The sequence below is a fragment of the Chanodichthys erythropterus genome, chromosome 3, assembly GCF_024489055.1.
Source record: "Chanodichthys erythropterus isolate Z2021 chromosome 3, ASM2448905v1, whole genome shotgun sequence".
In the NCBI taxonomy this organism is placed as follows: Eukaryota; Metazoa; Chordata; class Actinopteri; order Cypriniformes; family Xenocyprididae; genus Chanodichthys; species Chanodichthys erythropterus.
The window spans coordinates 64,080,870-64,099,081 of NC_090223.1; the positions used below are offsets into that span (position 1 = coordinate 64,080,870).

At 36.8% G+C, this 18,212-nt stretch overlaps 1 protein-coding gene across 1 annotated transcript in view; it reads right to left on the reverse strand.

The window, feature by feature from the left end:
* Positions 1–6,169: 6,169 nt before the first annotated feature.
* LOC137005220 (zinc finger protein 721-like) overlaps positions 6,170–18,212 on the reverse strand; it is a 143,115-nt gene continuing 131,072 nt past the window's right edge. Inside the window, exon 8 of the mRNA XM_067366039.1 lies at positions 6,170–7,307. Within this exon, the coding sequence (XP_067222140.1) occupies positions 6,170–7,307 (1,138 nt within the window). The remainder of the gene's footprint in view (positions 7,308–18,212) is intronic.

An 18,212-nucleotide genomic window follows, 5' to 3' on the forward strand; every position in this document is an offset into this window, starting at 1 on the left:
TCCTTTTGTTTGTTGTTTTGACTTGTCCCTCTTCTGAAGATTGTTTGCTTACATTTTTATTGACCATTTTTCCTGCCTTGATTCACATTTCTAGGGCAGAGGATTGATGGGAATCCTGAGTTTTTTTAGTTTACGTTACTCCTTTTTGGTTTAATTTATTCCTGTTACAGTGTCCCAACCCTAGACTGGGAGAACTTGTAACAATTTAACAACACATAAACCATTTGAAACTGTTGTTTACAATGAATGTTAACATTTATGCAAAATTAATAGACTTCCCTGTTATTTATGTTCTCCATTTGATACATTTTATTTATGAATTTGCACTCTTTTAGACTCCAATTTATTGTTTTGTTTTGAATGCAAGTGAAATTACAGAAATTCCAGTATTGAAAACAAGTGTTATCCAGTTTGTTTAGTTCAGTGCTGTTGTTATAATAGTCAAAAACAGAAATAAAACAATAAATAAGGGAGATCTTTCCAGCAGGGTGTGTCACATGTTAAAGATCTAATTAATTTATTGCAATGAATGTTATCATAAAATCATACCATGTTTCAGTTATAGTTAATTCAGAGTTATTAAGCAGCAGTGGTTGAAGAAGATGACTGTCATTAATGTTTGTTTTTCTGTTATTGATATTTAATCCATGTCAAATTATGAGAAATAACAGATTGTGTTTCAGTAGTACAGTTTTATGATCTTATCTCATATATCCTGGCTCAAATAATCAGTTTCTAACAGCAAACACTTAGATTGAAGTAAGATGATCTGCTGATGATCCTGTTACTCTGATGATACTATATTTCTCTATTTTATCAAAACGCTCTATATTTCTTTGCGCCCTGACGAAACTTACCAATTCACAAAATTTCCTACTACTAAATTTATAAAAAGCAGAGATTCTAATTTTTGGACCAAAAAACATCTTCACGTAATAACCTTACAATACTGTCTAACACTTGATGGCTGTTGTCAGTTAGGAACCTGGCTTTGCTCTTTGATACCAAACTTTCATTTGAAGGCCATGTTTCTAGCATCTGTAAAACCGCATTCTTCCATCTTAAAAATATATCTTAACTACGACATACGCTCTCAATGAAAAATGCAGAACGGTTAGTTCATGCTTTTATGACCTCAAGGCTAGATTACTGTAACGCTTTACTGGGTGGTTGTTCTGCTCGCCTGATAAATAAACTACAGCTCGTACAAAATACCTCCTTTTCGCGTGGACCAATACGGAAGTGGATTAAACTGCAATTCATTGACTGGCCGCTAGGGACAGGCTGCAAAAGAGAGCAGAATCTCATTCACGCATGCGGAAGGAAAGGATCGTCTTGGCATTGGCTAAAAGTTTTGTTCGTGAAATTTACTATGACTATGGCTGGAGAATATCCCTCTCAAGACACCTCAAACTCCGACAACACTGCTTGGATATTATAACTAAAACTGCTGCATTTTGGACGCGGGCTCATTTTTTTGTGAGATATATACAGTTTTACAAGATAAACGCTGCCCAGGTTGTATAATTTCTTAAAGAACGATGATGGAGAGCAGATCATTCAGAAGATATGTGATGCAAACAATGGATAATATATTAATATATTGCAACACAGTTCAAATTTCCTCTTTGGAAATTTCCCCCTTTGGAAAGTGTCCTGACTGTAATACAGAGATATCTTAACCATGCACCACAGCTCAAATTTCCCCATGGTTTGTACCAAATTTTAACCTAATCACAAATGCTTTCTTCCTAATTCTCCCAGCTCTTTCAACCAGACAGCAATATTTAAAATGCTTTAAAAGTCAGAAAACAAGATGATACGCAAAAGATATAAAATTCATTAAAAATGAAATAAAAACAGTAAAAGGAATTTAAAAGAATAAAAAGATAATACCTATAAAATAAAATGCAAACAGTTCGGACATAGCACAGTGCTTAATCAGCAAATGCATAGATAAAAAGATGTGTTTTGAGTCTGGATTTGAATGTGGCTACTGTTGGAGCACACCTGATCTCTTCTGGAAGCTGGTTCCAGCTGTGGCTGGCGTAACAGCTAAAAGCAGACTCTCCTTGCTTTGAGTGAACCCTTGGTATTTCTAAATGACTTGATCCTGATGATCTGAGTGATCTGTTAGGTTTATATTCTATGAGCATATCTGCAATGTATTGAGGTCCTAGGCCATTGAGTGATTTATGAACAAGCAACAGTACTTTAAAATCAATTCTAAATGCAACTGGAAGCCAGTGCAAGGACCTGAGGACTGGTGTGATGTGTTCATGTTTTCTGGTTCTGCTCAGAATCCTGGCAGCAGCGTTCTGTATGAGCTGCAGCTGTCTTATGGTCTTTTTGGGAAGGCCAGTGAGGAGCCCATTACAATAATCCAGCCTGCTGGTGATGAAAGCATGAACAAGTTTCTCTAAGTCTTGACTGGAGACAAAGCATCTAATTCTTGCAATATTTTTGAGATGATAATATGCTGATTTAGTTATTGTCTTTACATGGCTACTGAAACTCAGGTCTGACTCCAAAATCACACCAAGATTCCTGACTTGATTTTTAGTTGTTTGACCCCTAGAGTGAAGGTACATGTTCACTTTGAGAACTTCTTCTTTGTTTCCAAATGCAATGACTTCAGTTTTGTCTTTGTTTAACTGAAGGAAGTTTAGGCACATCCAATTTTTAATTTCATCAGTGCATTGGCACAGGGAGTCAATGGGGCTGTAGTCGTTAGGTGATAGGGCTAGGTAAATCTGGGTGTCATCTGCATAGCTGTGATATGCAATTTGGTTCTTTCTCATTATTTGGCTCAGTGGCAGCATATATAGGTTGAACAGGAGGGGTGCGAGTATTGAACCTTGAGGGACTCCGCATGTCATGGATGTCCACTCAGACTTATGGTCACCGATACTCACATAATAACCTCTCCCTTCTAAGTATGACCTGAACCATTTAAGGACCATCCCAGAAAGCCCAACCCGGTTTTCCAGCCTGTCAAGAAGAATGTTGTGATCGACAGTGTCAAACGCAGCACTGAGATCGAGAAGAACCAGCACTGATAATTTACCTGTATCTGTGTTTAGGCGAATATCATTTATTATCTTTATGAGTGCTGTCTCTGTGCTGTGATGCGGTCGGAAACCAGATTGAAAGTTGTCAAAGTATCCATTCAAGCTTAAGAACTTGTTCAGCTGATTGAAAACAACTTTTTCAATGATCTTGCCTATGAAAGGAAGAATTGAGATTGGCCTGTAGTTGCTCAATATGGTGTTATCCAGATTGCTCTTTTTCAGGAGGGGCTTAACAACTGCAGTTTTCAGGGATTTTGGAAAAGACCCAGAGAGAAGTGAGGTGTTTACCACTTCTAGGAGATCTGCTTCTAAACAGTTAAATACGCTTTTGAAAAAAGATGTGGGAAGTGTGTCAAGGGTGCAGGTTGATGTTTTAAGGTGCTGTACTGTTTCTTCCAAAATTTTACCATTTTGCTTCGAAAACAGACATAATAGCTACTTTCTGAGGTTGTAATGTGATCTGTTTTACCCCGGTGCAGATCAAGGATGTGCTGATCGCCTTTCTGATATTATTAATTTTCTCAGAGAATAAGGAAGCAAACTCACAGCATTTGCTGTCTGAGAGCATTTCACTGGGGATCTGACTTGGTGGGTTTGTTAGTCTCTCTACAGTAGCAAAAAGATTGCGGGTGTTGTTTAGGTTTCTGTTTATAATATTTGAAAAGAAGGTCTGTCTAGCTTTGCCTAGTTCCACATTGAAAGCATGAAGAATATCTTTATAGATGTGATAATGGATTTCGAGTTTTGTCTTTCGCCACATGCGCTCAGCTTTTCTGCACTGTCTTTTCATATTTTGTTGCGATCTTATCGGACTTATGATAGTTAACTGAATCATAACAAAGCACTGTTCGCCAGAGGAGAACTGCCCCCCTGACTAAGCCTGGTTTCTCCCAAGGTTTTTTCTCAATTTTAACACCTGTTTGTCACCTGTCGGAGTTTGGGTTCCTTGCTGCTGTTGCCTTTGGCTTGCTTAGTTGGGGACACTTGACATGTGATATTCTGGCCACTCCAGTTATCTCTGTATGTATATTTTAGGCAACAATAAAGTGAACATATTAATACCCATGCATGTGGTTCAGACAACGCAGTCCCTGATTATCTTCACTGCATGTATATTTACAACCAAACAAACTATAAAACACCAGAATGGTATAAAACAGAACTATAAAACTTCCTCTTTTAATTTACATTTTAAAAATAATAAACATATGTGGTTCAGGCAATATGTTCATATAGTTTGCAATCATAAAACACAACTCTGTCTCATTTTGTTAAATGTCAGTTTTAATGATCAATAACAGCCATTATAAAAATCTAAGCAAAAGGTACATTTACATTTAAAGGTATAAGAAGCTACAATAAAAATTAAAGCAAACAGTTCAGTCAAACGTTCAAAGTCAGCGCTCTAATAGACTACAATAGTAAAGTTAAATAGGCTAAATATATAAAGTTATGAAACTTTACTTTACCCTCAGCCAAAACGATTATCCAGAGAACAAATTATAGATTAATGAGACCAAAGATTGCCTGTTACAAAAGATGAATTATATCTCATGTTTAACCACTACAGAGTCATCAGAGTCAGCGGCAATCATCAGAAGGACTAGCCGAGGTAAGGCTGCTCTTGGCGGGGTACATGAGCGCTGAACGCCCAGTGATCGTCTGGATCTCACAACTCCGACAACGTCAGATCAAATTTTCAAATAGGCGCTTTCTTTATCAATAAACCACAGATTTGATCTTGGTGCTGTTGCTCTGTGGCTGCTGTTGAATTATCCAGGTTGTTGATGAGGAGCGACCCCTGATGTGATTGTGAAGCACTTACAGTGTACAGTAGTACATAGTAAAGTGCTATATAAATGCCTCATTCATTCATTAGTTATCCATTTTTTAATATGTGTTCTTGTCTGTTCTTGTGAAACGTCATCAGCTGCTGCCCGAGTATTGATCCAATTCAAAGGTCACATCTAGCCAAGTACAGTTCAAATCCCCGAATGTGTTCTTTATCCGACTTTAATCGAAGATGCATCGAGAGAGTACTTGTGATAGCCAGGTATCCCAGAATGCCTCTCACATCAACCAGCAACAGTTAAACTACATGTCAAGACATAATAACATGGAGGACACTGAGGGGTATTTTTCCCAAAGTGAGCCGTCAGCTCCAGTCCACTACAATTTGAAGTGGTTAAGGTCCGGGTATTTGTCATTTCCCACGTTCTGCTCCATCTCGCGCACAGTTGAGTATGCAAGCCTTTCAAAGATAATTCTTTGCCCGTGAGCGCGAAAAGACAGCGCACCATCAAGCCCTGGGTATACTTCACTTTCCGTAACTGGACGTGTCTCGCGTGCAGTCGTGTCTGTGCATCTTTCAAAGTATAGTAACCACGGATGCACGTGGATCACCAAGTTCGACACGTGCGCAATAAAAAATTTTCTATACTATTACCAGACATCATGTCACCAATGGGACATTTGCTGCCTGAACACCGTTTATCCCTTCACAGTGGTGTTTAGCGGATTATTGTTATTATTATGCTTCTTTTATTATTAAATTAATATTGCAATTCATTTAACCGACGCACCGCGAGCATAATAAAAGATTAGTTAGATGGTATACTCCTCATTTAAAAAAACAACTTGTTTAACCTTATAACACTCTTATCAGTCCCGCTAACGGACCACTGGGTCGTTAAAGGGTTAAACTTGTTTGCTTAAAATTTTTGTGAATAATTTGCTGATGCAGGTACAAAAATACGTTTTGTAACTGCAAAAAAATATAAATGAATAAAACTAGTCGCCCATGGTGCCAACTATAGCTGGAGAGGAGAGATTTGGCTGTGGCTAACTTACACAGAAGAGATTTTTTTTTGTTTAGCACATAAAAATGAACTACTTCATTTCAGACTGTGGTGATGTGGTTTCTCCACTGCATGGATCTTCATGTGCATCATGTATTACTGGAGCAGGGTCGCTTCTCATCCACAACCTGGATAATTCAACAGCAGACAGTGCAACAACGCCATCTATAGGTGTAGAGGAGAGATTTGGTGTCTGTCTTAGAAGAGACGTTGTTTCTCAGCACAAAGATGAACTACTTATCATGATTTCAGACTGTGGTGATGTGGTTTCTCCACTGCATGGATCTTCATGTGTATCTTCAGGTGGTTTTTAAAAGAGAAACTCTTTCCACACTGATCACACGTGTGCGGCTTCTCTCTGCTGTGGATCATCTCATGTGTTTTCAGATGTGATGAATCAGTGAATCTCTTGTCACACTGTGAACACATGTAAGGTTTTTCTCCAGTGTGGATCCTCTCATGTATTTTCAGATTTGTTAACTGACTGAATCTCTTGTCACAGTGTGAACACTTGTAAGGTTTTTCTCCAGTGTGGATCCTCTCATGTATTTTCAGATTTGTTAACTGACTGAATCTCTTGTCACAGTGTGAACACTTGTAAGGTTTTTCTCCAGTGTGGATCCTCTCATGTGCTTTCAGATGTGATGAATCAGTGAATCTCTTGTCACAGTGTGAACACTTGTAAGGTTTTTCTCCAGTGTGGATCCTCTCATGTGCTTTCAGATGTGATGAATCAGTGAATCTCTTGTCACAGTGTGAACACTTGTAAGGTTTTTCTCCAGTGTGGATCCTCTCATGTGTTTTCAGATATGATGACCGACTGAATCTGTTGTCACAGTTTGAACACTTGTAAGGTTTTTCTCCAGTGTGGATCCTCTCATGTGTTTTCAGATCTGTTGACTGACTGTATCTCTTGTCACAGTTTGAACACTTGTAAGGTTTTTCTCCAGTGTGGATCCTCTCATGTTTTTTCAGATGTGATGACACACTGAATCTCTTGTCACAGTGTGAACACTTGAAAGGTTTTTCTAAGGTGTGAATTCTCTGGTGCACTTTTAAATGGTTTGCTTTAGTAAAAGTCTTCTCACACTCAAAGCACATGTACTCTCTCACACCAGTGTGTATTTTCTCATGTTCATTTAAATATGACAGCAGTGAAAAACTCTTTCCACACAGAGAACATGAATGTGGCTTCTCCTTTGTATGAACTCTCAGGTGTCTCTTCAGGGCTGATGACCTAAGAAATGTTTTGTCACACTGATCACATGTGAACGATCTCTCTCCAGTGTGAACTTTCATATGACTCTTAAGATTCCCTCTTTGTGTGAAGCTCCTCCCACACTGATCACATGTGAACGGTTTCTCTCCTGTATGAACTCTTATGTGAACATCAAGACTTTGTCTGGTTGAGAAACTCTTTCCACACTGAGTGCAGGTTGGAGATTTCTTGGCTTTTTTCTTTAAAAATGTCTTTTTAGTCTTTGAGCGACTCAAAGGTTTTTCTCCAGGTTTATCATGATGTTTCTCCTCCACTTCACTCAGTTCTTCACTCTCCTCCTTCACTTCCATCAGCTCTGAAATGAAAGAGAAAAAGTCATTTCATTGTCAGTAAATCAAAATAAAGAGAGAAATATAAAGTTAAAGGTCATAAAATTGAGACGTTGTGACAGACCACTGGAACAAAACATTGCGATCATTTTGAAGCATTTCCAACAACAGAATCCAGTGGTCTGGTGAAGGTATAATGTGTGTACATCTTTTCAGCGCTCCTGTGAAGTTCACTTAATTTTTGAATTTAGTCTCAATTTTACTTTAGCTGCTCGTTTAATCTGACTCCAATTTCAAATGTTTTTACATCAAGATTTACTGAATTAAGACAATCAGCACTGAATGGACGTCTTCTGGCTACAGAATTTCCCAAATAGCTGCTCTGTCACCTTCCCTTAAATAATTCTTAATAATTTATAAATAATATTAAGAAAATAAAGAAAACATTGCTCTGAAATATTTTGAGTAATATATATGATCAATGACAAAATGATCTAATGTGATATTAACAGCCATATTTTGACATCAACTTTTAGGTTGATATTTAATTTATTTTCCTAAAAACTGTGTAATTATTAAGGGCCGTTCACAGCAGACTTCTCCTTCCACTGACTTCCTTTCATACACATGTGAATGTGGGACACCAGAAACACAAGATCAAGTGAAGTTTGCAGTAAAGTGGAATAGATTGTATATTTTAAAATTCTGGAGTGATTATTATTTGTTATTTATGTTTTTAAAAAAATATCATGTCTTATCTCGACCGTTGCAGTGTCTGTAGAAAGTTCACATGCTCAAAGTCTAGACTGACTGCATCTTTAAATGTGTTATTATCAGTGTCCTACATGAGTCACTCAACCCTGTTACTTCTGACATGATTTTCCTCCTTTCAAAACCAGAGGATTTCTTAAAACTGTGGAAGTGACATCATCTGGGCTCTTTTCTACAGCATGATGGGAGGACAAGAAAATAATCTCAATCCATTGTCTCAGTTTTTACACAAATGAATGACTGCATTCATCAACCCTGTTACCAAAGTTATTGTAAGAAGAGATTTTGCTCAAGTTACACTCACAACCCTGTCAGCCATTCTGGAAAGTTAATTTACTTCATACATTTTGGTTTTACAGTTTATTCCTAAAAAATAACAATGTTGTAAACTGTATTGAAATTGCCTAAATTCTGGAAACACTTTTGCAAACTGTGAACCAGATATTGAAATAATACATTTAATAATATAAATAAATAACTTTAACTGTTTCTCTAAATGTGCAGAAGTGCTTGAATCTTTCTGACATGAATGTTGTTCAGCATCATGAATGGATGAAGAATAAACACCAACCTCTTTGTTCTTCAGTGTGTTTCATTCTGCAGGGTTCTGGATCACTCATGTTCTTGGCAGATTTAAACTCTTCCTGATGCTTCAGTGCTCATCTGATGGGAATATCCCAGCATTTATTGATGAGTGGGCGAGGCTATATTGATGATGTGACTGATGTGGGCGGGGCTTCACTGGTGAATTGACTGCTGTGGGAGGAGCTTCACTGATGATGTGACTGATGTGGGAGGAGCTTCACTGGTAGTGACCTATAGTGGGCGGAGCTTCACTGACTGAACTACAGATTGGTTGGAGGAGATGATCAGTCCAAATCAAAAATATCAGTTACTGTGTTTGTTTTTATTGGGTTAAAGACCAGAAATCAAATTTTAGTATCTGCATCAAATTAAATGTACAAAAGCGATTTTACATAGAAAACCTTTTAAATACAAGTGTCTATTTTAATGTTCCAAATTACTTTTGTGAAAGTTTTAATGTCCCATTATCATTTAGTGTAACAGATATATTTATGTAAAAATGAAACAACGGTTATTTTTTTTACCTGTACTTAATAAAATAATAAGCTATCATACTACATGTAGTTAAATTTTATATGATTAAAAACTTAGTGTCTTGAAGGATAGTGTATAAATATACTCTATAAAAGTATAAAGATTTAAAATGACAGAGTATTTTGGGCTGCACTGTGGTCATTAAATACAGTGTTTGAATGTCATCAAATGTTTTTTGTGTTAAGTACTTACAAGTTTTTTTTGTTGTTGTTGCTATATTAACCCCTTTTTGTATTTCACCCATAAACTAATTGCATTAAGGATTTATATCCATCTTTAATAAAACAACTGATGCTAATTCAGAACTTCTTATTTTTAAATTGAACATTATTCTGTTGACAGCAATGAAATGAGCTTTAAGTGTCAATTTACAGCAGATCTGAAGACATCAACATAATAAATGAGGTGAAAACAGGAACTATTGACATGAAATAAAGAGTGTTTTCAGCAGTTTCTCTGTAAATATTGATGATCCTCAGACTATCAACACTCATTCAACAAGACACATCACATCATCAGCAGATTATCTCACACTCTTTATTTCATGTCAATAGTTCCTGTTTTCACCTCATTTATTATGCTGATGTCTTCAGATCTGCTGTAAATTGACACTTAAAGCTCATTTCATTGCTGTCAACAGACTGAGGGGATTTGATGGTGTTTATGTCTGTTTATTTCAGTATTCATGTTTTTAACTTTTTTTTTTTTTTACTTTTAGTTTTTTTTTTTACTACAGACAGCACCTACATCCCTACAAGATGTTTGGGAGGGTTTCAAGAAAAATCCTCTGCTCTCATCCAGAAACAATCTCCAGCATATTCAGTTGTCAGACACGTCTGGAACTTCAAACGGGACCGGCTTCTACGGTCAGATGAAACTAAAACAAGAGCTTTTTGGCAGCAAACCCACTAGATGGATTTCGTGCACACATGGATAAAAAATACCCCATTGTCCACGGTTAAATATACTGCTGGATCTTTAATGTTGTGGGCCTATTTTTCTGCTGAAGGTCCTGGACATCTTGTTCAGATTCATGGTATCATGGATTCTATCAAATACCAACATATAAAAAAATCAAAACCTGACCATTTCTGCTAGATATCCAATAATGGGCCATGGTTGGATCTTCCATCAGGACAATGATCCAAAACCAACACAAAAATGTGTCACTGAGCACAAAATGAAGCTTCTGACATGGCCGTCCCAGTCCCCTGACCTGAACCCTAAAGAAAATGAGTGGAGTGAACTGAAGAGAAGAAGCACCAGCATGGAGCTGGGAATCCGAAGGATCTGGAGAGATTCTGTATGAAGGAATGGTCTCTGATCTCTCCTCAGGTGTTCTCCAAACTCATCAGGCATTATAGAAGACGACTCAGAGCTGTTATCTTGGCAAAAGGAGGTTGCAAAAAGTATTTAACAAAAGGGTGCCAATAATTGTGGCCAATATGTTTTGGATAAAAACATTCATTTCATAATGTGATTTCCCCCCCACTTTCAATTCTTTTCTTTCAATGAAAGGTTAGATTTTTGCAAATTTTATGAATTAAAGATCAAAAGGATAAACAATGCATAATTATTTTTATTGTCATCTTTGATCATATTTACCAAGGGTGCCAATAAAAGGAAAAGAAAATGACACAATGTCTCTTTATTCACTTATTTACTTGTGTAGGATGAAGAGATACAAATGAATGATCAGTAACAAGATACACTTAAAAAAGGTATTAATAAGCAATTTTTAGACTTACTACTTTAACACTTTTGAGTCACGTGATATTCATGGGTTCTGTCTGTCTCAGTGCTGAAACTCTTTATACAAACTTACATTTATAGACAGATCAGAACTTATGAATATAATGTATTTTACTGACTTTTATTCGGTAATCTATTGAAAATTCAAACACATTAGTACTTAATTTAGGTTCATATGTTAATGATTCTTCATGATTTTTATCTTAAATCATACGCTGAAGGTTCAGAATTATTGAAATCACATTCTTCAAATCTCCTGTTATCTTAAGGGAAACAATAGATAACCACTGAAAGTGTTGTGTTTATTGAGGTTATCATATATCCTCCTGCCAGACCACAGTTTCACATAGACAACATCTCCAACCTCCAGGATCAACACAGCTCCATTCGAGGAGTTTGCCGGATCCCTAGCCTTAATATCATGTGCTACAACCACAAAGTCTCCATTCTTAAAAATGGCTGCAGTTGATGTAGTTCCATCACGCCCATATACAGAGACTCTGAACATGTACGCTCCTTTCAGTGGGGCTGTGAAAACACCTGAATCACATAACAAGAGATACAGAAAAGAATAATCTGTTTCCTGTATTATTGCAACACACTGTAATAGTTTTGAAAGACGGCAGATCATTTAATTCTCTTACACACATTACACAACTGCAGAGAGGTCTGAATGGAGCAGAAGGTTTTCATTATTATAAACTGAGTTTATGACTCCAATTCATTGATAATTACCTGTAATTGGGTTGTAGGCGTTCCCTATGTTTGTGAAGACGTTCCTGTAGATTAGTGTAATGTGAGTGGTAAAAGGACCAATAAATCCACTGCCAGATTCCATCAGTGAAGCTGAAAAAGCTATTTCTCTGTCTGTTATTGAAAAACATAAGCAATATTGTGATATATTACTGTATTACACTGAGATTGTATACACTGAATTTAACATCATTCAAGCACACTTTCACCTCTATTTTCCTTTCTCAACTCCTCCACTTGACTCAGAGTAAGATTTGAAATTTCTGTGAAGGAATAAAGATTCTGTTAAATGACATTTACATTGATTATTGTAATAGATAACACAATTTACACCGTATACACTCAACTTTACACTAACATTTACACTATACAATGTATTGCATTGGAGTTTTACTCTGAGGATCATTGATAAAAGAGTGAATGTTTTGGTGAAGTACCTTCATTTTTCTTGTTCAGTACTTTCAGGATAAACGTCTGTTGTTCCATCATTTGTGTCTCTAAAGCTCTGATGTTTGCTTTCTGCTCTGTAACGGTGGCGGTCAGTTCTCTAAGTGCTGCATGGATGTCAGGGATGCCCAGATCACAGTATTGTTGTCTGTCAGTTGAAGCTTCAGCTCTCAAAGTGTCTCTTTGAGGTGGATTCTGTCTTCCGTCCTCAGAGCTGATCTGTTGACTGATCTCATTCTCATTGAGTCCTCCATCTACCTGCTGCTGGACGACAAACACAAAGGTTTCCAACAGCAGCAGTATACATACTAAAGCCTTCATTCTTCACTGATGTTTGTTTCCAGCTCTTGCTCTGTCATCCTCACAGCCTCTCATGTTCCTTTTATAGTGTCCTGATTTACTGTCTTTTGTGCTTGAATTACTTTTATTATCTGAAGCGTTATAAATCAAGTTAATTGTTAATCATAGTGGGATGTTCCAGGTTCAGTAGAAGTTTATCTCTATTCACAACATTTGTGGCACTGTGTTGATCACAACAGAATGTAGCGAATCAGCTCAAAGAGGAAATACTAATAATTATTCATAACTCATTATGATTATTAATTATGATTAATTATGAATATTTGAATCAGTTAATACGATTAACTTGATGTAGCTATATTAAAATTACAATCAATAAATCAGTTCATCATGTGAACACTCAGTCCCAGATAGCACACGTACGTCGTGCAGACATCTGTGCGACGTCGTCATTTTCGTCTGGAAGATGTATATTTTAGAGCGGTTATTTTAGAACAGTTGCAGCAATGAATACGACCTGTCCATAGCAAGCTGTGGTCCTGGATTTCTCTTTGGCTGGAATGGTGGCAGAACAGGATCCACATCCTTGACATTTGGATCATTCCACTTTAGAGCCTCGCCATCTTTTGTCCCCCATGAGGAAGATCCTCTTCTGGTCTGCCTCCTGGAAGTGCAAGGCCTGTGTGCCATGCTCTGGAGCCTCAGATTCAGACTCAGAATCTCCACTGTATCACAAAAAAAAACAAAAAAAAAAACAGTTTTTTGTAAACACTTGGTTGTTTTCACTGTAATAAAAATACATTTCAAAAACATATTTATTTGTATTGTACTTTTCTAAGAATGTTCAACCTTACCAAAATGAAAAACATTAATAAAATATATACAAAGGACTCACCTATTCCCTTGTCTGATCTTTGTACTTTCCATTTTACACTTTAAATCCTACACCACAAAACCCTTACATTTCTCACTGACTTCTACAACACCTTTCACCATTATGCAATACTGTTAAACGAACACCAAATTATACTGTATTTACTCATCATTTGATTCAATTATAAACACAGCCAAATTTATCAAATTCTATTTTCAACAACAAATCATGATAACAAATAAAGTCTTTCTAATTTTGCCTTTGATATCAAATACACTATAAATGGAGGTCATGATTGGACAGGCTCTTATGAATGATGATGATGATCTGACAGAGAAGAAGGCAAAAAAATTCTTTGAACTCTTGAAGAAAAACTGAAGAAACAGTGTTTCTATCACCGTTCACCAAACCATTCAAGAAAAAAGATGGAATAAAGATGACAACATCCCCCTCACAAAAAATGTGATTGCTCTGAGAGACCATCTCAGGATGGTTGGTGAAAGTCCCACATTAACTTCTGGTTTACAAAGACAAAGAAAAAAGGACAAGTGAAGAGAGGAAGAGAAGTTGATGAGGGTAAGATTTAAAGTTTTTACATTTAAACTTTGTGTTTTTAAAATCACCTCCTAGGAAAATGGAGTTCTAAACAAAACCACCACTATAAACTACTATGTAAATAGTATTTTTCATGAAATCTTGGCATGCACCAATGTGAACATTTTGGCAGATACTGATTACTGATAATTCTCTACATTTTAAAGCAGATAACTAATATATTGACTCTATAAATCAAAATCCAAATTGATATATTTTGAGAGCCTGATTACAAATACAAAAGTCTCGCCACTTAAAGGGTTAGTTCACCCAAAAATTTTTTATTAAATCCAAGAGCCTCCACGTCAACAGCAATGTAACTGCAACTTTCAAGGTCCAGAAAGGTATTAAAGACATTGTTAAAATTGTCTATGTGACTACAGTGGTTCAACCTTAATGTTATGAAGAGACGAGAATACTTTTTGTGTGCAAAACCCCCCAAAATAATGACTTTATTCAATCTCTTCCCTGTTGAAAAAAAAAAACAGCATATGCTGTTAAGGTATGTTTTGAAGCTGGGATGCTGGTTTATGCTGGTCCTTAAACCGAGTTCAGACTGCACGATTTTAGCCCCGATTTTGGCTCGCCGACAGGTTTTGAGAAATCGCCGACAAATGCCCGAAATCACAGGCAAATCGGAGCTCGTTCACGCGAGTGACAATCACGCAGTGTGAATGAGCAAAGACGCGATCTGAGAGAATCGCCGACGAGTCACCGACACCCGTGAGATATTTGGCATGCTAAATATCTGGACCTGTCGGCGATTCAAAATCCTGCTGTGTGAAAAGTGTTCGGACTGAAAACTACATCGGCGATGACCGACAGCCAATGAGAGAGCAAGATACCGAGCAGCGGGGAGTTCGGGGAGGAGTTATAGACCAAAATATCAGCAAGCATGGCTTCATTCACATAAACATTACAATTATATCATACAGAAGCAAAGCACAAACATTTGCTTGACCATCAACAGCAGCACATTGAAAAGTTATGTATTTTGCTCCAACTGTCATTGCAGAACACACAATCCTTGTTCTTCGCATCTCCCCAAACATTTCCTTCTCCATATTCTTCTTTTCTTCATGTTGTTTTCGCTGCAAATCAGCACACAGGCAATTTGTATTTCAAGCTTCTTGCGGGCTACTATTTTTAATAATAATCCCACCGTGTGTCTCAATCAGCTCCCTAGTTCAGTAGTCAGGGCACTGATCAGGGTATCAGCCACATTCACTTACATTATATACTGATTCACTACCTAGGGAGCTGACTGAGACGCAGGGCCAGTCTCACGTGAGAACTCTGGTCTTGCGCGCGTTGTTTCCTTATCACGTCTCGCGTGTGTTTGGTTGTGAAACGTAGTTTGTGTGCCAGACAGAGCTGTCGGCGATTCTTCCTATTGTAAAGTCATGCAGTGTGAAACCTTCTGTCGCCGATCCATCGTGCAGTTTGAACACAGCAGCGACTGAATGCTGGCCAAGATAGTCATGCAGTGTGAAAAGAACAGTGACCCGACTACTTTGAAAATCGTGCAGTCTGAACTCGGCATTAGCTGGTTGATAAGGACCAACTTGGACCAGCTCAAACCAGCATCAAAACATACCTTAACAACATATGCTGCTTTTTTTTTTCTACAGGGAAGAGATTGTTTTAACTATTTTGTATTTATAGACAAACAATGTCTTTGCTACTTTTCTGGACCTTGAATGTGGTAACTATGTTGCTTTCTCTTGAGGATCAGAAACCTCTCAGATTTCATCAAATATCTTAATTTGTGTTCTGAAGATTAGAAGTTGAGGTGTCACCTTTTGTTTTTCAGACGGATGTTCTGACCTCTTTTCCCCTCAAAAAACATCTGCCCAATGCAGTGAGGATGGGGGTTCGGATATAGATGGTGAGTTAAATAGTGTTTTTCATCAAGGCACAATAATCATTTATAGAACTTTTTATAGAATCATTTATAGAACCTTTAGTTATAGGACCCTAATGGAACCAGCCATTTACTATTCAAGGATATGTTACAGTGAAGTTGAACATTTAATCTTTCTCTTGTTTTTATTTCATGTAGCTTATTTGTAAAACACTGTGGTTGGGAGGCACAACAGAAGACCTTGCAATGTTGCATGGTTCCATTTAGCTCCCCTATAGCTGTATTGTAATGTTCAAGGATCGTCTGCTGCTTAAAGTTGGGAACTCTGTCAGGTTTTAGGAGTCAGATTTTACTGTCAGCACTTACAGTAACAGGTACTAATGCATGTCTGTTGCAGATCGCAGTCAGGGAGCGAGCCGGGTCACGAGGCCCTCACCGAAGATGATGAAGAGAAGAGCAGAAAAACTGGCTAAGATGGGGAAACTTTAAGTTTAATCTAAACAAAAGAGTAGCGAGTAGCACCAGTGCTTACATGTTAGTAAAACCTAGTAATTTAAAGATTTTTAAAATGTAACTATTGAAAGACATAAGACGAATAGCATTTATGATTTAGAGAGTCCTTATAGCTGCCCAGTAAGCAGGCCAGAGCTACAGGGTTTTGATTAGGTGAAGAAAGTAAAAACAGGGGAAACCTGAAGTCATCACTCAGCAATAGGGATGCAAATAACAATTACTTTGATAATTGATGAATCTAATGATTATTAGAATAATTATTTGAGTGTAACAATACACGTCTCATGATTCATTACAGTATACAATTCGGAAATCATGGTTCACAATGCAGTTGATTCTTTAAAAACTCAAAAAAAGTTTTTTTGATTAATTGTCTGTAGAGCATGTGACTGTTTGATTCAGTACATATTGGCTGTTTGGTTACAACTAAATGTCCAGTTATGAAGGTAAATCAGTTGCTCTCTCTCATCTGTTCTGAGTTTTAGCCTACGGTCCATTACTTTTACAGTTCGGGCAGTTTCTGCTTTGATTTCATGTTTTTTTGCAGAAATCCACAAATGCTGTAAAGGCCTTTCTTTTCCTGAATCCTGCTACTCCTTGTATTACATTCTTACGTGGTTTCAGTTCCAGTTATTGCTGTTTGAGACAAATTTATCATAGAGTACCCTAAATTCTAGTAGCCAATCTATTTCTGAGCTAGTGTTTATTATTGCATAATAAGGAGAATAAACAGTTAAATAATTTCAAAAAAGTGTCCATTCTCCATGGCACATTTTTTTAAAATCATATATATATATATATATATATTTCTTTATTATATAATGTGTGCATATATTTTTTAGACCCCTTACCATTCAGTGATTATCATAAACATTAATGGGGTCATGACACAGATTTTTTTAATCTTTGTTTTAAACTATGAAACAGCAGGATGTTTAAATGTTTCTTTGAGGATTAAATTAATTTTTTGACAATCATGCAGCCCTACATTTATGTGCTTTCTGTGACTGGGTAAGCAAAAGCAGTTTGGTCTCTGTTTTTAAGTTTACACAATCTACATTGTCTTTGTCATTTGTAGAGACAACCAGGATAATCCTGAAGAGACCATGGAGTGAAGAAGAGAGAAGGGCAGTTAACAAACATCTTCGCAGGGTTCCTGGAAAACTGGACTGCATGAAATGCCTAGAAGAGGAAAAGTCCCTGAAGGAAAGATCTTGGAAAGATGTTAAGAACTTTGTTTACAATACAATTGTTAATCTAAAAAGGAAGTCTGCTTCACGAAAAATTATGTTTTAAAAGCTCAGCATCTTGCCATCCAGTTGTTCCGTTTACCTTTAAGTTAAGACAGTATTTTTGGGATTACCATCTGTTTACAAATTAAATAAATGTAGAGCTGGACACTGGAGATGGCATCTCTTACAGTTTTATTTGAGGCTTTTGGTTAGTTTTGTATATTTGCTAAAATTTTGTTAATCTAGGTAAATCAATAAATTGAACAAATGTTAGGGTAGACTGTTTATGAACCTCCATCTGAAACGCGCATTAATTGTCAAGTTACATAGTTTTTTTCTCTTGTGCTTTTTTCAAAGCAGCTTTACAGTGATGACAGGAATGAAGCTCTAAGTCATTATTCAGCTGAAGTTAGTTCAGTTAAATAATGTCTTAGACCTGTCAACACTAAAACAAAAAATAGCAAAGAATAAATGCAAGCTTAAAAAAGGTAGTTAAAATAATTCAGTCAGAATCAA